The sequence below is a fragment of the Nothobranchius furzeri genome, chromosome 5 (genome assembly GCF_043380555.1).
Source record: "Nothobranchius furzeri strain GRZ-AD chromosome 5, NfurGRZ-RIMD1, whole genome shotgun sequence".
Taxonomy (NCBI): Eukaryota; Metazoa; Chordata; class Actinopteri; order Cyprinodontiformes; family Nothobranchiidae; genus Nothobranchius; species Nothobranchius furzeri.
Window position 1 is genome coordinate 69341930 of NC_091745.1, and position 24000 is coordinate 69365929.

General features: G+C 41.1%; 1 protein-coding gene across 2 annotated transcripts in view; it reads left to right on the forward strand.

Moving 5' to 3' along the window:
• The first annotated feature begins 4082 nt into the window (after positions 1-4082).
• slc9a1a (solute carrier family 9 member A1a) overlaps positions 4083-24000 on the forward strand; it is a 43086-nt gene continuing 23168 nt past the window's right edge. For both annotated transcript variants that reach the window (XM_015950042.3, XM_054740991.2), the window contains exon 1: positions 4083-4580. In XM_015950042.3, coding sequence (XP_015805528.3) covers positions 4310-4580 — 271 coding nt within the window. In that variant the 5' untranslated portion in view covers positions 4083-4309. The remainder of the gene's footprint in view (positions 4581-24000) is intronic.

The window sequence follows — 24000 nt, forward strand, 5'->3', positions numbered from 1 at the left end:
TCAGCAAAATGACAAGCGCGTCAGACTCCCTTTCATCAGTGGCAATGAGTAAAGAGGTAAATGTGTAACACAACAACGTTTATGAACAGTGAAAGTTTTGTAACCTTCTGTTACAAATCAGTAAATGTGTTTTGTCCTCAGGGGCTGCCGTAGAAGGAAACATGGCATCTAATATGGCATCACCCTGAGTCTTAGACCCGCTCCCATGTAATTTAGACCTGATTTTTATGGTAATATATTAAAAAGCCGCCAATATTTTTCAACAACATTTTGATTTATATTTACAGAGATTTTTTTTCAAACTTTATTGTTATTGTTTTTGAATGCTTTTTAATTCCGACCAAACAAAGACACAGAGGTGAAAGAGAAAGGAAGAGACAAAAGGTGGGGGAGGGGGGGGGGGGGGGTTCCACAAAAATAAACAACAATGAACAAGAGTCTTTCCAGAGATTAACGATTAAGAACTACACATTGTCCCTTTACGTAGCCATGGAGATGTGTCGAAAAAATTTGAACAATTGTTCAAAATTTTTTTCCTCAATTTATCACAAAATTCCTGAAAAATGCTGACTGAAATGTCCACATACAAATTCCACCTAAATACTCCCAGAACTGTATGTAGATAACCATAAAAACTTACTTTATTGGTGACATTGTTTTAGAATGGCAGAAGTACTTAGCTTACGGATCCCATCAGAACTAGTCAATGTTTCTCCAAACAGAGGCTCTTCAAAACAGATAAAATATTAAGTTTTCATACCCTTTTTACAGAATTCAATATGGAATTTCTCTTTCCATGTATTTCTGTCAAAACACCTATATGTGTGTATAGATATAACATATTATACCTATACACACGTTTTTTGTATTTGTTTTCTTCTGAAGTACCTCGTGATTATTGTCATGAGAGCCAGTATGTAGAAAATATTGTTCTAACAATGTTCCATTTTAATATCTATAAATGATTTTGCTTATTATAACATGTCAATTATTAAACATTTTCTTGAAACAAAATGAAAGGAATTGACTATTAGAATCCAAAATGCCAAAAAATAAAAACTAGTTTACATCACAAAGCTTAAAATAATACTAAGACTTTCAGATGGCTTTTTTTCTACCACAACAAGTGGCTGCAAACATTTAAATTAAAAGCATCTTAGAGTCATAAATATAAAGACGCAAACACCCAAATAACTAACATGTTAAGCTCTTTCTCACCTGAACTCCATTTAATAAGTGACTCTAACACAACACGTTGTTATCCGTGTTGACCGTACACGCTCTAGATAATTCTGATAGACTAGACATGATCTCAACCGTCTAAATTATTATCTATACAGTCCCAGAAAACTGATACGTGAGCACAAATCTGTAATAAAATAACGGGACATTCACACACACACACACACACACACACACACACACACACACACACACACACACACACACACACACAGACAGGTTGTGCTCACAGCTTCAACCTTAACCCTAAATCACTGATAGAGAAACTTGATAAACCTGCAGCGGCACTGCAACAAAAGCAATCCTCATTGGAAAAGTCCTCAGTGGATTTCAACGCTACTAAACTCTTTAAGGGTGTGGAACATTGAGAAATCATTCATTAAATATTATTTCTGATTATAATCAGTCACTCTGAGTTTTTCATGCAGGCTGAACATGAAAATAGTCTCCTACACCTACTGTATCTCCTGCTTTAGCTTCTGATAGAAAATAGACGGTGAAACTCTAGGATTTGAAAATCCTGGCAGATCTATGTCACAATGTGAATTAGCATTCATGGAGTCACCCATCTTCACTCACGACGGGGAAGGTTGTTGTTTGTTTAGTGTCCTCCAAAAGCTCTCGATTTACCAGTCAAATTTCCTACCCTCATCTGTGGTCATGAGCTTTGGGAAGTGACCGAAAGAACAAGATCGCAGATACAAGCGGCCGAAATGAGTTTTCTCTGCGGGGTGAGCTCTCCCTTGGAGATAGGGTGAGACGCTTGGTCATCGGGGAGGGGCTCGGAGTAGACCCGCTGCTCCTCCACATTGAGAGGAGCCAGTTGAGGTGGCAGGCATCTGGTCAGGATGCTTCCTGGATGCCTCCCTGGTGAGGTTTTATGGGCACGTCCAACCAGGAGGAGACCCAAGGGAAGACCCACGACACGCTGGGGGGACTCTCTCTGTCAGCTGGCCTGGGAACACCTTGGGATTTCCCAAAGGGAAGTCTGGGCCTCTCCGCTTAGGCTGCTGCAACCCGACTCTGGATAAGCGACTGAAAATGGATGGATGACTTTTACCATCCTCTTTGTTATGACGTGTCCTTCATTTTAACACCCATCCCTAGTCATCACAATCCACAAATCACAAGCCTTCATATAGAAATGAAATACATCCACATGAAGAACACCACCTGTACAGACACTGATGTTCCATGCACGCCCATCTTGTTGTAGCTAAACTTTGATTGCAGCACAACAACTGCATAATACAGGTATGTAGGTGTCTTGACTGTCAGTGATGTTGGTGTGGTGAAGCAAGAAATAGACCAACGGATTGGGGCTAATTTTTTGTAATCGAAGAATTGCTCCAGACTTTCTTGGTGCAAAAGGAACACTATAGATTTGCTGATCTGTTCACAGTTCACCTTTCACACGTAGTCACAAGATTTAGATTGACACCGAAAGAACATGATTCTGGATACAAGTGGCTTAAATTAATGCCCCATATGGTTATCAGGCTCAACTTTGGAGATAAGCAGAGAAGACACAGCATTTGAGGGAAGCTCAGAGTAAAGATGCTGCATCTGTCAGCTGATTTTGGTTCAGGCATCAGATCAGAATATAACCAGGCATCTCCCAGCGAAGACTCTGGAATAGATGTAGAACTCACTAATAAGATTATAAAGCATCTCTGGTCAGGGAATGCCTTCAGATCTATGAAGAGAAGATGGATGGATGGATGGATGGAAATCAGAATTCCACTCTCACCTTCCACAATGGCTCTAAATTACTTTGGATGAAAACTATTGAAAAAAACGAACTCATGTTTTTAAATGTAGATAAAATAAAAAGTTGTAGTGTTTGTGTATTTTTTATAGGATTTCTATAACAGAATGATACAAAAAGTACCTGTAATAGCTTCAGATCGGTTTGTGGATTTTTTTACACTTTCCACAAATAACAACATCTCCTTGAAAAACAACATTCACACCATTTATTTCAAAGGTTTTATTTTAAAACCTGATAACAGAAACACAATTTTGAGTATTTTCTAAGTGAAAATGACTCTCTCATAATATATAATTACAGTCAATCTCTTAAAAAGAGAAAATTATTACTTTAATGTCAGAATTCTCTCGTTTTACTTTGAGGGGCAAAAAAGAGAATTTTTGTTTCTCAAAAAATTATAAATTTTCAAAAGCTCTTGTATAATTTGCAAGCGTTGTTAACCTCCTGTCCTGTAGGTGTCGATATTGTCCGATACCCCCGTCCCCTTCAATTCACCCCTCCTTCTCCTCCTCCCATCCAGTAAAACCTCCGCCAAAAGGGTGTGCGTTTGCAGGTTGCATGAAGCTATAACATCACGGGGACTCGGTGTCCACTTGTCTCTGCAACCCGAGCCGAGAGTCTGAATCTGGAGCAGAACGGACACTTGTCATAATTCACCTCAGAGCTCCTCCGCCCCGCCACAAAGGTGGTGTCCTCGCGCCGGGTTCACGGTGGATGCCGCATTCGCGGATATAAATACCTGTAAAAAGTTTACATGCATGATGGCAAAAATGCGGTTTGTCAGACGCGTGTCTTCGCCTGAAGGTCAGCATCGGAGCGCCGCCGCCACTCGGAGGACTTGGTCTCAGTCGGAGGGGGAGAAGGAAGGGGATGCTTCTCTGCGTTGCCTCTCAGCATCAACTGTGACACTTTCACCGACTGAGGGGCATTAACGGACTCTCGACAGAAGCAGGACAACTTGTGAAACTGGTCCGGTGTGACCACATAGGTGGTCTGTTTCAACATAGTTCACTGAGGTGGAGAAATAAAAGAAACTCTTCTGCATCCCTTTTCGTTTCCTGCTTCCAACAGCAGCGGCCCTGCGTCGGCGTGGCGGTTTACCTGAACGCGACGCTCATTGGGGAAACAATGGACCCTTGGTTCGGTTTTAGCCAGCCTAACTGCCCGGAAAAGCTACTTTGTGTTTAGCTTTCTAATTCAGAATTGGGAAGTAGAAGACAACTCCCAACTTCCTTCAACTTCGAAGCGCACCTTTTTTTTTATTTACTAGCTAGTTTCTTTAGAAGTTGTGCCGACATGCCTTCGAGGACAGGAGCAGGTTCCGGTAGGAGTTTGCCGGAGTTCGGGCTGCTCCTGCTGGTGATATTTGTATTACTGGAAGGATCGCTGCTTCCTCTGGGAGCTGCCAGTTCCACCAGCAAGAGCTGCGAAGAGGCAAAGCAGGGACACACAGAAGTACACAACTTTACCAAAAAGGCTTTTCCCGTCCTCGGCGTGGATTACGGCCACATCAAAAACCCGTTTGAAATCTCACTATGGGTCCTCCTCGCTTGTTTGATGAAGTTAGGTGAGTGCCATCATGTTTAAATTCACATTTCTTACTAAATAGCCGCTTAATTTAAAGTGACTAAACTCGGAATAAAGATGTCTCAAATGGCTCGATTTCTCCTAAAAAGTCTGTTTTCATTTATCAGACTAGTTTTGGTTCTTAATCCCACAAAAATATTCTGTCATATTCCATATCTGACTTCATTAATAATATAGTTACCACCAAGTGGACAGATTGTCCTCAAAGTTGGTTTAGAAACCAAGAATCTTACTGAAAGCTGTTCTTAAAAAGTTTGAGAAGAGATTTTCCTCCGCAGCCAGGAAGAAAATTGCAGATCCTGTCCAATAATTCCACACTGTTAGCCATAGACTCAATGAAAAAAGTTTGTCCCATATGGTTATCAGTAGATTATGAATCTTTTCCACTTAAAAGATTGAACTATCGTATATTGATGCATTTATAGTGAATATATCTAAATCAGAGAAAGGAATTCACATTGTGCATTGCAGAGACATCGTTAGGATAACTGTATACTTTATGTTTTTATCGCATCATACCAGCAGTTACTACTAGGGGTGCACCGACTGCAGTTTTTGACCGATCACCAATTTTGAGGAAAACCTGGCTTGCCGATACTGATTTTGTCTTAACTAAAAGCATATTACCTCAATGTTTCAATTACCTTTTATTAAAAAAAAAACAATATGAATACTCATGAAACAATACCGGTTTAAACTGGACATGAGGTAATGTTCTCAAATATAAATGAACATATTTAGCATAGGGAGCTGAAGTCATGCCCATCTACTTCCAGACCATGGGCCAATGGGGCTAAAAACACTATTTTCTAATTCCGTTTGTTATGTGCCATGGATTTCACATATGATGTCCATGAATTTGAAGGACATGTTTTGATACCAAGAAAGCGCTTATTTTCGAACGGGGGAAATGTTATTTTAGGTTTTGTGTGGGATTATAAGTCCAGGACTACAAATGCGCATCACCAAAGTGATGTCATCGAACAAGATACAGAGAAAAACAGAGGGACAACAGCTGTGAGTTTAGCGAACTTAAAATCCTTCCTTCAGGGGGGAAAAAACCCAAATAAATCTGGCTATTTGGTAAGTAGCAGCTACGCAAGGGGAAAGGAGATTATGTGGTGACGTCATACATGCGACGTGCTGATGTCTACTTTGTAGTCATGCTAATTACGAACTTTACAAGCTGATAAATGTCAAAGTACGTGACTGGCATGGTTGAAACACCCATCATTCAGGTCATAAGGCAAAGTGGATTAGAAAATAGCGTTTTTAGCCCCGTTGACTTGCATTCAATTTTTGTTCTTCTGGAGACCCATGAGCCGACTAGAAAGGGAGGAGACTTGGGCTTAGGGCTGGGCGATATGGCAAAAATAGAATATCACGATTTTTCCAATATTTTATCACGATTTCGATTTTATCGCGATTTTTTTATCCATGAATAGCATAACTTCAATTGCGTATTAAAGAAGAGAAACATTGAATAAACAAACATTTATTCATATTAGGGATAATCAACACATTGCTAACACACTTATATTTTAAACTCACACCAGAGATGATAAAAGCCCTGAGAGAAACAATTACAAAAATCTGTTTTTCTCGTTTTTCAAGTAACTTAACATAAATTAAAATCGTAAACATATTTAAAGTGCAAACATGTCAATTGCAAACGTATTGTGCAAACATTAACTTGTTCAAAATACTATGTAGCTCCTAGTTGCTCATGTAGTGGATAGTTAAGCTCAAATACAGCTCTGATGTGCGGCTGCACCAGAGATTGCTTGTGGTAGCAAATAACTGCGCATTCTGAATATTTTCTGCAACAAGTCTCTAAATAAAGTAAAATTTTCCAGTGCAGATTGGAGACAACCCATAGAAGCACTGATTTGATCTCATTTCAGAGAAAAATAGAACAGGTTAGATGCACCTAATAAATAAAATTACTAACAAACTCAGGAATCTTTCTTTGCTTCCCTGTTCTGGTGCTGAAAATATCACTAATGCGGATCAAAGGAGATACACAGATGAATGCACCTCTTATTATTTGGAGACTACATTTACTGCAGCTGGCAGAGGCAGAGATTGTTTCTATTGATACATGGATTTACAGAATCATTTTAAATGTTAATGGGGGAAGACTGCAGGCGGGAGCGGTAAAATACAGAGGTCCCCAGCAGAAACAAGAAACTACAAGTCTGATGAAACCTGCTGGTTTTCCATCAGGCAGTCACGGGGCAGCTCCATCGACCCAGTGACCGAGCTCAGTCGGTACCGACACCGGCTCGGCAGAGGGTGAACGAGCTGAGGCGGCGTCATGCTCTGCTTAAGAAGCGGTGTTATTTTCCTGCTTCAGAAGAAGCGTCCAACGTGTTTTTACGCTTTCTCCGAGACATGTCACGTCGCTAAGTTGTTAGCGCCGCGCGCTAAGGAAACCCTACGTTCCTCTTCGGAAAGAAAACCTCGTTGTCGCTCAGCCGCGGCGAAGCCATGTTTGTTCACACACAGGTGAAAACAAGCGGGGCACTAATATATTACTATGACTCACTCTGATTGGTTAAGGGTCAAACAAAGTCGTGTCATTCGCCTGAGGTAAGTTCCCTTTTCATTCAGAGGCAGAAATTCAACAGCAGAGCTGTGAATCGTGATAAAACGGTCTCTCAAAAATGACAGACCGTCAGATGTGTAGATCGTAAAACGGTCTAAAATTGTCATATCGCCCAGCCCTACTTGGGCTCCCTATTGCTATTTGAACTACAAAATCATATTTCTTCCGGCTCTTGGAGAGTACAGACACTTTTTTCCTCCTCTCCTCCCTGTCTTATCCCAAGGCTCTTTGTCTGTCTTTGGGTGTACGACACTTCTGCATTTTTTCTGGAAACTGAAAATTATTAAAAATAGATCTGGTCAGTTGGTCTCTTAACGCGATTGACAAAATTTTTTCAACAATGAGAACGGAGGAGGGGCTCCCGGTTGCCCCTCTGGGACAGAGCCAGTTGGGCATATCTTGGACTCCTGGAAACAGTGGAACCTGATCTGCCTCTCTCAACAGTCTGTAGAGGATTCTGAAGACGTCTGGAAAATTAATGAGCTGTCAAGGAATATTGGTTCAATCCCGGAGCTCAGGGATGGATTACACCGCGCTGTGAATGCACAGACTCATAATTGTCGAGATAAGTCGTAAGCTTGGAACTTTGGCTAAGATTCAGACTCTGGCACAGAAAGTGGATTCGATCAAGGAGAAAGTTGACAGATCAGCATGGATTGGGATTGATTAACTACACCATTATTGGATTTAGAGAGGCTGAGGACCAACGGAACCTTAAGACAGATAGGAAATTATCTCTGTCTGGCCCCAAAACAAGTTCTTATCTGAATCTGGTGCCCTTGAGCCTGTGAGGCTGAAGCGATACCCCCCCCCCCCCCCCAGAAGAAATGTGGAATGCTGCCGTCGCCATGGCAACTCTGTCTCCCTATCCCAGCCTGGGCGGGACTGCGACCGGTGAAGGCCACTGAATCGTTCCAGGCTGCATTCACTGATGTTTGGAGAGTCCTCTACCCTACCTCCCCACCTAGAGGACACTTATGTTGTGTAACGTCTGAAGTCTGTTGCATTTCTGTCTGAGGTGTTTTTTGCATAGCAAAGCTGCCCTCCCTGTGGAGGGTAACTCTGAAGTGCCTTTTTTTTCCTCCACCTGACTCAATCGTCATATAAACCCCTCTGATCTCTATTAAGGTAGCGCGACTCGGGTTGCGAATGACCACAGTCACCAATTCTTGTCATGTATCTATGTATGTATGTCTGATCTCAGAATTGTGTGTACTGAAACTCTAATTTCCCTCTGGGATTAATAAAGTATCTTTGAATTTGAATTGAATTGTTCCTTCAGACTTTAATTTTTCCAGTTTTGATGACAAAGTTTTTGTACCTGTTTCGACACACTTGTCCAAAACTATTCTATAGCAATGATTTGCATTAACATTAACTAGGGATACACCAATTGCAGTTTTTGACTGATCACCAATCTTGACAAAAACCTGAGATTGGGGCCAATAGAACGGTGCACCCCTAGTTCCTACACCATGTCCGCTTTAAACGTTTTATTAAATGGCCCTTTTATGTATTCAGAATGAGGTAAAACTGCCTTTTTCCTACATTCAACATATTTGGATTTTTTTCTCAAAACTTCATCAGTCTTATTACAATTTTCTCCACACTTTTTAACGAAATGTTAAACAGCTTTAAAATAGGTATTTCACAGTTTCTCTTTTATTTGTTTATTCTGTGTTTTACAAGGAAGGTCCCATTGAGAATAAAACCTCATTTTCAAGGGAGTCCTGGCCAAGAGGCAGCAAAAGTTATAGTTACAAACTTTTTCAGTTACACAGACGTTATTACGAAATTACAGAAGGCAGTTACAACACAGGCAATCCGTCTCAAGGGCTCTCAGTCTGGTCATGTATTCAAGAAAATAATCTTGAATAATTTCCAGTTTTCTTGTTTTTCCTCTTAGCTGGAACAGGTACTGAAACGTGGTACAGTAGGTGTGGTTGATACGGTTTAACTTTTAATTCTCATCACATCTTTAACCCATATTTTAGCTTATTTTGTATAAACTTATCTTTGTTTTGGAACTTTTACAAAGCTATTTTTAATTTGTGACTGGGAACTGGGCCACCATCTTGACCAGGGATTTTTCTCAGTATTCCTTCTCATCTGAACTTGTGTACTCATGTTCTTGTGAAACATTGTTAGCCCGAGTACTGTTCCAAACCTGAGTAGATACCATTGCAAGTACGCTCAAAGTTCCCGGATGTGTTCTTGCTCCACCCATGTATAGAGGATTCATCCTTCTGCGGACTTTGGACAGCACATTTTCCCATGATACATTGCGTCACAAACTGTTATACCTCAAACAAAAAATGGCAGAAGAGAGAATTTTGTCGTCAATGGCAGTTAATGAGTTAAGTATAAATAAATACATAAATATAAAGTTTTCTGTCATTGTGGATAATTGTGTGTAACCTGTAATATTAGATGTGTGTGTCTGACTCTTCACTACCACAAAATAAATAAATTACATGCCACACTTTAGCTAACCCACTATCAAAATAAAAGCAGCATTGGCTTAAATAGCTCTGTTTTGATGAAAAATCTGAATCAGAAAAAGCTTTATTGCCAGCGCTCCAGCGAACCAGAGCATAGGAATTTGACTCCACAGCACAGCCTGACCAACCTGTTTCCTCAGCGAGAGCAGCCCTGTATGGCGCTCAGCTACTGTAGCCACAGCTGGTAGGGAGATCTTGGGAGGAGCGCAGAGCACACTGACACCTGCAGGTTGATGACCTCGCCAGGCTGAAGTCCACCAATCCAAAGGTCGGGTTTTCACAGCATCTGTCTGCATTCCTTCGTGGGGGTTTGTTGTTGGCATTCACTAGGCTGCCATGGCGTCAGATTTGGATAACAAGACTTTGTTTGGGTCAGGCAGAGATAATTTTCCTCTCTGCCTTGAAGTCTGTAACTGATCATTCAAGTCCTCCAGTGAAGCCAATTCAGGTTTTTAAACATCTCCACACCGTCCAGTGACCCTCTCCGAGATGACATCCATTTTGCGCACTGATACCGGTAACGCAGCTAGGACATTGTCCAGCTTACGATTCACCTCGAGTAACGTCCCAGTCTGTGAGGTCTCCACACGGACGGTGCTTTCCGTGGGTGCGGGTCGCCCTCCAATCGCTCCCGTCTTCCCAAATTTCCAGAAAACCAGATATCCTCCCACTCCAATCAGAAGAAATCCAGTGATCATCGGGCCAAATTTCCACACATCTTCGACATCCTCAATGGACAACTGAGAGAGGCATACGATCTTCCACTCCCTCCAGGAATCGAGCATATATCCCGCTGCGTGTGTCCCTTGCGGGCAAGTGGGAGCCCCCTCCTCCGTTCTCATCATAGAAAAAATCGTATCAATCGCGTTGAATGACCAATTTATTAAATCCATTCTAAAAAATAGGGTTTTTCAGAAGAAATGCAGAGAAGCGCTCTGTGGGCAGACAGGACAAAGAGCCTTGGGAAAAAAAGATAACGGAGCAAAAGCAGAAGCGTCCGTACTCTGCGAGTGCCGGAAGAGTAAATAAACTTATTCTTAGTTTAAGCAGCAAGAAATGCTGGTATTTTATCAATTTTGATAAAAAAGTGGGCCAAATATTATAGAAATAAAATATATTGATTATTATTTTGTCATTTAAAGAGCAAGTCACCCCCAAATCAACTTTTTTTTGCTGAGAAACTATATGAATGAATGTCTGATCATGCTGTAGACACGTGTAGTCAATAATTTGGCACTTTAGTGCATCTTAGTTAAAATTTAAATATTCTATCTAAAACTGTCAGTGTTGTGCCCTCTTCAGGTAAAAACTCTGCACTGCATTTGAATTAAAATCTGCCATTGCTAATGGCTAAGAAGTATGACGTTAGCTGGTACCATAGGATGTCACAATGCCTTTGTGAGCCTGTATTTGTGTGTATTTGTTAGCAGCTCCGCCCTCTCAGTCTGCCAGGCAACAGCATTTGTTGCATTTTTCAAACAGGAAGTGGGAGTGGAGTAAGATTGGTAGGGGGTGACTTGCTCTTTAAGGGAAAAACTAGATTTTTATTATGTTTCAGGAATTTTTTTTAATCATAGCATAGAGCAGTGCCTGTTGCCCTGACATACCAGAGTACAGTTAAAGCCTGACACACAGCTTTCCTACCTGCTGCTGTGATGACTAAGCAATTTCAGTCTGAGTTTTAAACACATAATCGTCACTTCTGCTCTGGTCAGACAAAGTCGTGTATCATAAAGGGTGGTTATTTCAGTTCATCTGGTTCACTTTACTTCCTCCTGTTGTCCCCCACTTTCCTTTCTGTTTGAAGCTCTTCCTCTCAGCCTTCAGTCTTTTCTTTTCCTCCAGATCATCAGTTCCTCCTTGTGAACGCAGCATTGTCCTCACTTTTTTGTTTCTTTTCCTGAGAGCCAGCAGACTGTCACTTACTTGCCTGTGATATCGGAGGCCTGACTGAGCAGCAGTCTGCAGCCAGGAAGGATGCTGCCTCAGTATTTGGGCAAGAAGCCCGACGTCTCAGGGGAAGGGCAGGCAGATGAGGACCACCTGGCTCAAGTAGCTTACTTACAGGACAAGAGCTCAAGGGCATAAAAGGGAAAACCAATAAGGAAAGTTAGTGAGTTAAAGGAGTAATGAAGAGAGGAAGAAATGGATTGGATTGGATTTGGCTGATAGCAGCGGACAGTGGTGGTCTTCGGGCTCTGATTATTTCAACACAGATGAAAATAGGCAGTGGGTAATTGATTGTGGCCGCTACACAGGTCCACCTCAGCAATTTTTCTTATTTGTGGTTATGAGCTTTCTGTCTTACAAGCATAGAAGCAAATCCACAGTCTATTTATGTATCTCTTAAGCTGCCCTGCATGGTCACAGTGCCTTTTTCTTTTTCACACGACCTTTCATGAATTATTGGTAGCTGGCGCTAAGTCTGTTTGTATAAATCAACTTGGGAAATATCTTTTCTCTACACTTATGAACAAGTTTCCTGTTTAAGTGACAGAAAAGTAAAAAAAATAAAAAAAACTTGTCAATTCAAGACCAAAACATCATATTTAGCTGCTTTAAATTCCTAATAAAGTCATTGTCTGAGTTAGGAAGTGTAAGTCTGAAATCTTAAGTTGTAAACAGGAAAATAAAACGAGGCCATCCAAGTATCCTGTTGAGTGTAATATGTAATTTATTTGAACTTGCTGTAATGTCTACAATAGGGGTTTGTAAATCTAAACCCAGGGACCAATACTCCTGGTGAACTTGAGTATTTTATCCAGATAACTTTAAGTAGTATTTCACAAGTAGACAGTGGGACCCACCCTGTGGTAATTACCGTGATACTTGGAAAGGTTTTCAAGTCCTGCGTCTCCACCCCTCCCACAAGCAAGCTCTTGCATCATGCCTGCTATGTCCAGTTTGCCTCGCCTTCCCTTTACTATTCAGAGCTGACCCAGCACATTCAGGAGGTGTGTGACCTTATTGTGAATCTCAGCGAGAAGCCTACAATGCTCTCTAGCTGATATCTGAGTAGTTTTTTTGTGTTGTTGGGAATTTAGTTGCAACCTGAAATGTGTTTCTCACCACTTGGAAGAAAAGAAAAGGGAGAAAATGGCATCAGCTGAATGGAGATGAAGTTGTAAGCTGAACTAGAAGCCCTTTTATTGATTTAAAACTGCAAGATCTTGCTTTCAAGTGGTTAAGTTGGTTGTATGTCAAGAACAACAAATTATTAGCAGATGCCAAATACGCCAGATAAAAATTAGATATTAAAGGGTTACAATGCACTTTTGGCTTGCTTTTAGCGCTCCTAGTGTCTGTTAGTGAAAGCAAAAGTGGTCTATACCTCCTCGCTGTGCATTCGTCTTTTTAACACCTCAGTCTAACTGCTGACATGTCTCCAGCCTTCATTAGTGTCTACAGCAGCGGTTCATCACCAAATCAATAATCAGCTGTGTTCACGAGTTAAAGCATGCAGGAAATGTGCTGGAAGCAGACTCCAACACCAGCATGTAAGCTCAACTTTACTAAGTCCAACAGGAACTGGTGTCGGTACCAGATCTGCTCGGGCTGCCAGCTCGACTCAGGGTCCTGTGCCTGCTGATGACGTCACATTCCGGCAAATCCACTCGACTTTCACACCTAAGTTTTGGAAAGACATCAGCAATTTAGTTAAAAATTGTTTAACATTTAAATGTTAGTTTACACCTAAATTGTAATTTGTTAACAAAACACCATATTATCTTTGTTTTGTAAAGAATGTGAAACTACATAAAACCAGTATCAGACTGCCAAAAAAAGACAACAGTTCGTATATGTGAAGCCATATCCGTTTGTATTAATGTGGAATTAATCTGTATATTTCCTTAGTTATGTAAATGCATACATTCATTCAATCAAAATGTTGCTTGGTGCCTTTTCAATAAAGTTCTTATATTTTATTTTGTCCCATTTCATCAAAATCAAGAGCTTTTGAGGGTCAGCTGATATCTTTGCTTTTATTTTACATTTCCTTTGGAAATTCCAACATATTTTCTCAGAAAAGTGTTGATTTTTTGGACTGCAGGACTACAACTGCAAAGACTACAACTGTAAATTCATTTTGACGAATCAAAATCATCATTGTCCACGTGCTAACGTTACTTTTATGAACGTGGTATCGTAACTACTATGGAGTAATTTGCAGACGCAGGACCCTGAGCCGATCTGGCAGCCCGAGCAGATCTGGTACAGTCACCGAAAAGGCACTTTGAAGTTGCAAATGCGGTATTCTGGCCACAGGGGGCGATAGGGGCTGAGTGACCTTTCATTAACCATGTAAGAGTCATTTTAGCTCTTCCGGACTCAAGAAATTGATTTAAAATTTAGAAAAAGTTGCACACCGGTAGTATCTATTCAAAGGACAAACCAAGGCATGGAATGAATGAATGAATACTCAATAGATGAATTAGTGTTAAAGCTGTACACATTCATAAAAGCCTTCACGGAGAAACTAATTTATTATTTTGACCTTGGCCTTGGGAGGAGACTCGGATGACTCTGCTGATCTGTTCACGGACTCTCGGTGGGCTTAGAGGTTGGGAACAATTCCGGAGTGACTCGTTCCTAATGCTGTTCTGAGAAAGGGCACATGCTGAAGAGCACGGGTTTCCTGTTATAAACTTTGTTATTGTTTGAATGCGATGGAAACCCCACATTTAGTCTCAGTCCTAGTTTCTGGACTCTGGGAAAACACAACTCATGAGTGTGTGAATGTGATTTTAGGAGCTAGTGCTGTAATTTCACTGTGCACTGTTATATTAATGTGTTACCTTAATATTGCATGAATGAGTCCTAAATTTGCTCGTCCCTGTTATTTTAAACTACACATGATCTAAGATGTCCAAGTATGAATTCTTCTGGATCGATGCTACTTTAGGAATGCTGAGGTTGGTTTGCAGGTCAAGTGTTTCCAAAAGAAACCTCATCATACTTTGAGAGATTACCTTATCAGTAGTAAACATGAAAGACCGACAACAGCTACTGATGACTGTTTAGTCCCGCTGGATTTATGGGTGTATTCATTTTTGAAACATAAGCATGCTCTCTTGTAAAGTTTCTGCCTGTTTTCTTTTGTTTCTCGATGAAAATGGCATTAGAGACAATTTGCCAGTCACCTGCGTTCTGGTATAAATCAGTGATTCTGACTTGTGAGAAGACAAAAGTGCAACATTGAATTATTTGTTGATTTTTTTAAAAGGTCTTAATCAATGACGCCAGTGGGTGAAAGAGTCCTAGAATGCCGTCAGAAACCACGCCTTTGGCAAAGCTTAATTGGGCGTGTTGGGAATAGTCTACGGCTCATCATCAGTGTGGTATTAAGGTTTAACCTCAGCCCAGAATATTTACAGAATTCTCAAAGAGAAATATTGAGTTTCTTGTTATCTGAAAGATAAATGTGTTTGCTTGGCATTGAAAACTTGAGCGTGAGATTTACGGTTTAGGTAAAAAAAATAAACAATAAAAGGTTAAAACAAAATACCTGTTGGCGCAGAATGTAAAAAGTATTTTCTAATGCACGAGAACATTTCATTAATATCCCAGCATGCATCTTTTCACCAGACCTGAACGGTTGCTTCAACATGGAAAGTAGCCTGGGTTACCCTATCATGGCTCTTATCTACAGTACATTATCTTGGCCATTTTTATGTGCCTTATCCTGACTTTTATTTGCTCTCAGATTGCTTTCTTTAACACAAAATAGACTTGAGTGCAATATGCTCAGGTAAGCTTAGCTGGAAAATAGGCCACAAAGCATGTTTTCCAGACCCTGGCAGGCCTGCAGTTCACAGAAGTATTTCAGACTTGGATTCACTTGCAAGGATGCTGTATAACACAGCGTTACGTTTTTCTACACCTCTGTAGAGAACATAGATCATAAGAAAGTGGAGCTAGATTTATACAACTTTTTTTTTCTTCCAAAACACCCTATTGTCCTATTGCTACTTCCTGAGATTAGTGCTGTGGACAACATAAATTCAGATTTACAGTGTGTTCATTCACACTTCAAACGCAGTCTTGTTTCAAAACTGTTAGTTTATCATTGTTGTGTTTTTTTTTTTAATTCAACTTTGAGGATAACTTCTGCAAACATAAAAAAGTATCATTCAAGGCTTAAAAATACTTTTTGATGAAAGGTCAAGTCATTGGTTTTGCTTGGCGTTCTAGAATAGCTACTTTACACCTTAACAATTAGCATGCTCTTAAATATAAATCTTCAGTTCTTTCTCTTTCTTTAAATTTGTGGATCACTCTAATCAATGCATTTGCAGCAGTCTCTAGTAGGAATGAATGGCTTGTTTATTCATACTCTGGGGAAACAAAGCACTGGTGCACCAGTTTCAGTGGAAAGCTTCACACGGCAGGATTTGAGGTTTATTTCCTGATATTTCGACATCTCATCCCTGATTGGCTAACATCAATGCGACTCTACGACTCTACCACAGATTCTGTTTGCTTTGGAACATTGATATTTTATCCCCACAAATACCACAAGCCTGTAGGAGTTCTGCTGTGTGGTGGCATTTATAATGCTAACAGTTAGCTTCTACTAGCCAAGATAGATAATTTAAATGCTACTGTTGTTTCCTGGGCGCTAAACCAATAACAGCTTTTGCAAGTCGAGAAGGGTGAGTCCATGAATATTACACAGTGTGACATAGATCTGTCAGGCTTTTCTGATCCTAGAGTTTCGACGTCTATTTTCTATCAGAAGATAACGCAGGAGATAGGTGTAGAAGACTATTATGTTCAGCCTGCAGTGTTTCCCCTAGGAATTTTTCCAGCTTCCAAAAATAGAACAGGTTAGATGCACCTAATAAATAAAATTACTAACAAACTCAGGAATCTGTTTCTTTGCTTCACTGTTCTGGTGCTGAGAATATCACTAATGTGGATCAAAGGAGATACACATGAATGCACCTCTTATTTATTATTTGGAAACTACATTTACTGCAGCTGGCAGAGGCAGAGATTTTTTCTATTGATACATGGAATTTACAGAATCATTTTAAATGCTAATAGGGGAAGACTGCAGGAGGGAGCGGTAAAATACAGGGGGTCCCCAGCAAAAACAAGAAACTACGAGTCTGATGAAACCCGCTGGTTTTCCATCAGGCAGTCAAGGGGCAGCTCCAACGACCCAGTGGCTGTGCTGGGTCAATGTTATCGAGCTCAGTCCGGCTCGGCCGTGAACGAGCCGAGGCGATGTGCTCTTTTTAAGAAGTGTTATTTTCCCGCTTCAGAAGAAGCGTCCAACGTGTTTTTACGCTTTCTCCGAGACATGTCACGTCGCTAAGTTGTTAGTGCCACGCGCTAACGCGTCAATAGTGCAGCGTAGCCTGCTGGAGGTTTTAAGGGTTCAGATGAAACACCCGACCTCTCAGGCTGCTCACACATCGATCTTAAGTTGTCGCTGTTGCGTTCACGCCGCAACACAGTATTAGATGCGGTTAAAGTCAGACACGAAAAAATAAATAAATTTTACATGAATAAGTGATGCTTAGCCTGGTGGGCGGAGGAAACCCTGTCAAGATTGTCAACACTCATTTATCTTACTGCTATTGAAACATGTAAACCAAAAAGCATTATATCCACTGCTACCTTTCTAATTTTAAACTCAGTAACTTATGCTGTAACTTCACCTTGCCCTGCCTGCTCCTTGCTGCCCGCCGGCTGTGATCACAAGCCACAACATAGTAGTTCCCGCTGCTTCTTGGGGAAACAGTGCAAAAAAAAAAAAAAACTTGGGATCTTGTAGGCGTGGCGGTGGGACTTCAGCCGTGGCGGGCCGCCACGGCTACACCTATGTAAGGGAAACCCTGGCCTGCATGAAAAACCAATTATACCATGGATAATAATTATATATTTTTTCAGTTTTCCTCACCTTTAAAACATCTTGATCAGAGCTCAGGAGCATCCCTGTAAGAAGCCACCAGCAGACACGGGCAGGCTTTACTTGGATACAGCACCGGGGTTGTGGTGAAATATGCCAGGAGTGGGCCATAATAAATAATTCAGACCAATTATCATCTGGTACAACTGAGGATGCACAGTGATCTGCATTAAATAATGAAATGGTGACTCACATCGGCTTATCTTTTACGCAGCATTGTGGTCACGAACTAGGCCTGCCTCAATCCAATCCAAAGTAAATGTGTTTTATGACCTTTGTGTGAATTATAGTGTTTGAAAGCTGGCCAGCTAATTAGATCTCACATCACTTAGAAAGAAACGGCACATAGATGCACCGTCGGTTACTGTGTTCAGCAGAGAGAGTTTTAAGATGTTCTGTCTTTTGTGTTAGCTCAGTCAGGCTGATGTGGTTGCCAATGGTGCACAATTAGTCACCTGGCAACAGGACACTGTTCCCGTCTGGAAAAGATGTGTGGCAAGTGCCAGGAGGCATCGCGCTGGGTACATTTACAGAATTGAAAGAGATGTCACCCCTAGCTGGTTTTCAATATTCTTGCTGTAGAAAGGAAATTGACAAGCAAGCGGCAGCTTTTGCCATCGACGGGCATCCACGAAAAAGAATCTGAGGATGTTGTTTAAAAATGCGACATAAAACATTCTTATATTACACATTTTTGTTCAAATGACTTGTTTTCTTTCATTTCTCCCATTCACACACATCACTACTACCAATCACTGATGTAAAATGATTTGCTTTCCCTGTATAATAATTTAAATGCTTAAGGAGTGCTGTGGCCATAATTGCAGGCACACCGAGATTTAAAGGTGAGCAAAATGTCATCACTTATCCTGGATTGGGCGCTTCAGGCTTCCTTCACTGAGCTTTAAACCACGTCTAATACGTGTTGGAACTTTTTTTTTAACACATAAAAGGTTTGGCTTTCTTTCTGAAAGGTCTTTTTGACACCTTCAGTCTATTTTGATTACCCATAAAACATGGTTGGCACTTTAGGGTTTTATTTTAGGTTTAGTATTTGATGGGTTTCTCCTTGAGGCACGAGTAGCAATAGATTACCTCTTTGCCTTTCCCCTAAGGACTTTATTACCCTTCATGCTATCAAACATTTTATATAGATGGCTTTTAGGTCAATGAGGCAGTTTAGAAAGATTTTGCTGATTTGTTTTCTTAAATTAAACATTATTGCTGTGAGCTCTACTCAAATATTTGCCCACAGACCTAGACTGTACAAACATTTGGGTAAAATAGATTATCAGTTATGCCTCAGACGTCCTTTATTACTTAAAGAAAAGCTGCTTCATTTTAGTCTATTTCTGGATCACGATTCAGCGTCACTCATAGGAATGCTTTACATAAGGGGTCACGGGGCTGCTTGTGCCCTAATAATACCTCTGCTTGGGTTCCCACACCGCTTTCTAGGTCCACTTCTATTGGATACTTTTTATTGAGTTGAGCTTTTAAAGAGGCTGCACTGTGGCAAAAAGGTTAGCCTTGTTGCCTTGCAGCAAGGGAGACCAGGGTTCAAATTTCGGCCAGGGGTCTTTCTGCATGGAGTTTGCATGTTATCCCTGTGCACATGTGGGTTCTCTCCAGGTACTTCGGCTTCCTCCCATGGTTAAAATACATGACTGTCGTGTTGATTGGTTTCTCTAAACCTGGGCGGACACTGTGCGACTTTTTCACTCGTAGCACTCAGCTTCAGCTCAAACTGTACGACTTCCACGCAGGGCAGATGTCATGAGTCATGCGCTCACACTGCACGACCCGGTTCTCGGATGCGACCTGACTGCTCACACTGTACGTCTGGTAGCAACACTTCTGACCTAAAAATATGCTAAAAATAGCAGTTTTTACACAACACGTCAGACTTTTTTGTCTTGCCTGTTGTCCTTCGGGAGTGCTGCAGGAGGAGACGCAGGGATTTATGGGGGTTGGATGAGGAAAAAGAAATAAAGAAAGTAAATTGTGTTTTGTGATCAGTTTAATTTGATATGAACATGACAAACACGCTTTCTTGACAATCTTTGTGAGTAAAAAAACGTGTAGAAATAAAAACGAACAACGTGTGTTATTAGGGAAATAGCGGGCGAGCGGTGTTGATGCATGATTGCGCATGCGCCGTGAGCGGTTCTGGTACTTTTTGGGTCACAGCGCCGCTTCAACAGTGCGATACCCTCATGAGGGACGAGCAAAATATCAAACACGCCAGAAGTCCGTGCGAGCTCACGACTGCTGATCGGTAGCTGGTCACCTGGTGTTAATCGCCTCTCGTAACCCCCTGTACACTACACGACGCTCAGCGCAAAACTCGCCCCGATCTTGTTGATTCTCGCACGAGTGGAAAATCGGCTCAAAAAAGTAGTCGCACTGTGTACGCCCGGCTTAAATTGTCCTTAGGTGTGTGTGCATGTTTGTTCGTTATGTGTGTTTCTGTGGCCCTGCAATGGCCTGTCAACCTGCTCAGGGTGTATCCTGCCTGTTTGCCTGCTGGGGACGGGCCCCCGCAACCCTGCATTGGCATGCGGGTATAGAAAATGGATGAATAGAGCTTTTAACGATTTCACGTGTCCCCGTTTCACTTTGTTCGTTCTGGTGAATTTGGGCACTTTCATACAGATCATGTAAGCTGTTGATAGTTATGGTCAAATGCTGACATCATCAAAACTGCACAGCAGTTATAAAGCTTTGTATTACAAAGGTAAAATGGCAATTATTTTGGTAGATGCATAATTGCCAGCATTTGAAAAACTAAGAAATGACTCTTAGACAAACATGTCTGCAACCTTTTATTGGAAGCGACATTGAGACAAAAATCCGTCCTGTTCTCAGTTTATTTTCCTGAGACACAAATGCAACTTTTCACTGGAAGATGGTTGATCACTCTTACATTTTTGTTCTCATAACCACAACAGCGGCTTACCTTGACATGAACAAACTGCTGTTTTGTTTGCAGCACAAAATGAGGCTAAAATTCCAGTTAGCAAGTGCTTTGAGGATTAGCTGGAGGTGTAAAATCCTAATTTACACTTGCAAAAAGACACAAAATTACATGATTTGCAGTTTCAGGGTCCGTTCTGAAATCATGTTAGAAAAATGACGATTTTGTTGACATTCCTGCAGTAGTATCTTATGGATATGGAAGACGAAATAAAGCGATATTTCATGCAACAGTACTGAATCAATATTTAAAAGCAGTGTATCAAATTATAATGGAGAATCAACATGCAAAATTACACTATTTCTTTTGTGTGGTGAAATTCAAACTCTGACTGCTTGGGGGCTCTGACGGAACAACAAAATTGCGTGAAAACACTGAATGTGTCTTGGAAATTTCTGGCCTGCGTTTTCCTAAATTTAGTCTTAAATATTGGACGCGCTGTGGTGTGTAGGGTTTTAGTATCGTGCTGAGCCAATACACACCCCTAGTTCCTTATGAAGAATGCTAGCTTTCTCATTTCACCCATATCGGTCTTTGAAGGCCTTTACACTCCTTATGTAATGTAGTTTGTTCACCCATTGAAGTTTAACCAGATATTTTTCATTCTTTACCTCCTACTGGCTCTCTTTTGCATGAATCACCTTGCGTGCAATAAAACGATCGTTTACGCATTTAAGAAAATAAAATTTACAGTTGTGTTTTTTTTTGTATTCCAACCGGCAGCATTGGAATAATTTAAATATCGACTCTGCTTATCTGAGAACCAGTTTGTGCTTTTGGAGATGTGCAGGACTCTCTGTTATCTGATGTTCTCTGGATGAACAGAGATGTCCTGATGTCTGGGACACATTTAGACATGGCTTAGTGATTGCAGAGCAGTGTCCGTGGAAGCTGAGATGTTGCCAACATGAAGGCGCTAATTTATCTCCTATTTAGATGTCTCAGTGAATAGATGAAAGTTTCTTGGTGAATGGGTGTCATAGAACAAATTGAGGAATTTGTATTCTGCTCGCCACACACACCCTTCTAAGATTCCGCCTTTCTGTTTATTGGACAAACCTGTTACAGTAGAGCAGCTCTGTTAGCTCACACACCTACCTACCCTCAGAGGTTAGGAGAGTTCCCCTTTTTATTTAAATGTAGCTAAGGGTTTATAAAGCTGGACGTTTACAATCGGTCAAGATAAACATAATGGTGAAATTGATTTTAGCTCGACTAAACGATTGATTTACTTTGCAGTGGCAAATAAACAGACTGGTAGAGAGTGACTGGTGTGTAGGGTTGAGTAGCTGACAAACCAGTGAGTGACCTTCATTACAAGTTGATCTGTTCACCTGACCGCCTTTCCCCCGCATGAACAAACACCCTGCAGCTAAAATACTTCTTTTTTTGTTCCAAAGCTTTTGAACTGTACATCTTTGAAGGTCAAACATGCAGCAGTGCTCTCGCTCATAGCAGCATGTGTGAAAATTCTGTTGTTATTTGAATATGAAATTATAGTGGTAGACCGCATCTTTGCACAGATGGCCGGATGGCTGGATAAACACCTTGTTGGCATGGGTCAGCGTTCCCTTTTAAGTATGAACAGAGAGAGAGAGGCTGCCAAATGTGGCTGTATGCATGCCTTTTTATCTCGACGTAGGGCGGGACTATTCAGGTCACCTGTTCAGTATGTCCTCAGGTTTTTCAGAAGCCTGTTAATCACCCTTTGATTCAAACCAGTTGTGTTGGTCCAGGAAATCTTAGAAAACATGCAGGAAGTGGTCCATGAGGACCAGGATCCTATAGGCATGTGTTCTAAAACGAATAACGTCGTTTCAGCAATCACGTTTTAGGTTTGTGCCGTTGTTAGTGAAACAAGGATATAAGGGAGGCTCCAATCTCATCACATGATTGTAAATCTCTAGCAAACTTCAAGTTTCACTTCCTCGTGAAGGCCAGGCTCAGCTTTGGTGTCCAACAATGTCTGTGCACCAAAACAATGTCTTCATATAGTCCTTCAGCTAATTGTGGGATCTATTTTTGCTTTGCATGGCTCATTATTCAGTTTGTTTTGTGACATTATTTGCTTTCCGTAAAGTTGTTTGCTACATTGACAAGTTCCAACTTGACACAAACCTGTGCTGCAGTAGTGGAAGGTAAATATAGCCGGGCATTGACTTCTAACACCTTTTGGTTACGGCAGTTCAGGCAGCTGCAGTTGTTCTGTCACCTTGCCGCCTACATATATAGACTGGACTGTGTTTGTTTTCCATTTCATGTGAAACGTGCTCAGTGGAGACACAAATCTGATTATATAACAGCAGCGCCGGTGCTCCTTTAACGCGTGTCACTCACAGTGCGTAGGGCACGAGTGGCCAGGGGGCACCAGGCACCAAGGCTTAAGAAAAAACAAAACTGATTATGTTAATTATAATATCAGTTAACTTCACGGACAACATGCACAGAAACGACATTGACGTAATCATTTAACTGGTGTTATTTCACACACACAATCCCTTCAGTCTAATAATCCAACTTGATGTGCTTCTTTCCGCTCTAGCTGTGAGGTGGGCAGAGCGGTGAGCTTGACCTGCTGCTGATGGGATGGGCAGGCCCGGTTCTCCCTCAGAACCGTGACCTGGGCACGGCGCCAAAATGACATGCTTTGATTTAGAAATGAAATGCAGTCGCAACTCCAGCCGATTTTGACGGGGTTTCATCCACAGGATCGCTCGCCCCTCATAGCAAGCTGGGCTTTCTACCGTGCTGACTCGCCCACACCTCCCCTCTCCCAAATTAGTTGGTTACGCAGTGATTTAAAACGTCACCGCTTTACTGGTGTGTTTTTCCTGTTGATGTGCTGAGACGAGTCGAACCCCTCCTCAGTGTAACCAGGTTACTGGCACGGAGGCCTGGAGAGGTCATAATTCCTCAAATGTATTTTTTCCTACTTGCTGATATGAATTTATAGAATAGAACAGAGTAGACTCACTTTATTAATCCCATAGTGGGGAAATTCCCTCATTACAGCAGCACATACACTTAGAGAAAAAGAAGAAAAACACCAAGATTACAGGTAAAACTAAGATTCCCGCCATGCTTGCTTTCATAAATTCAATAACTTAATGCTGACGACCCACATGAACATAGTCCTTTGTTTAGTGGATGCAATTACATCATAAAATTAGTGTAACATAAGATTTTTTTTTTCTCGGCCAAAAATAATTACTGGTAACATTGAATGGCATGATGTTACCCACCCTTAGATGGAATTTAAATAAATTTACATGAATTATAGATAAAAGTCCCTGTGTGATATTTGTGACATGTAGCTGTAACTATTTAGTAAGTAAGTAAGTAAAAGTTTATTTATAGAGCGCCTTTCTCAGATATAAATCACAAAGCGCTGTACAA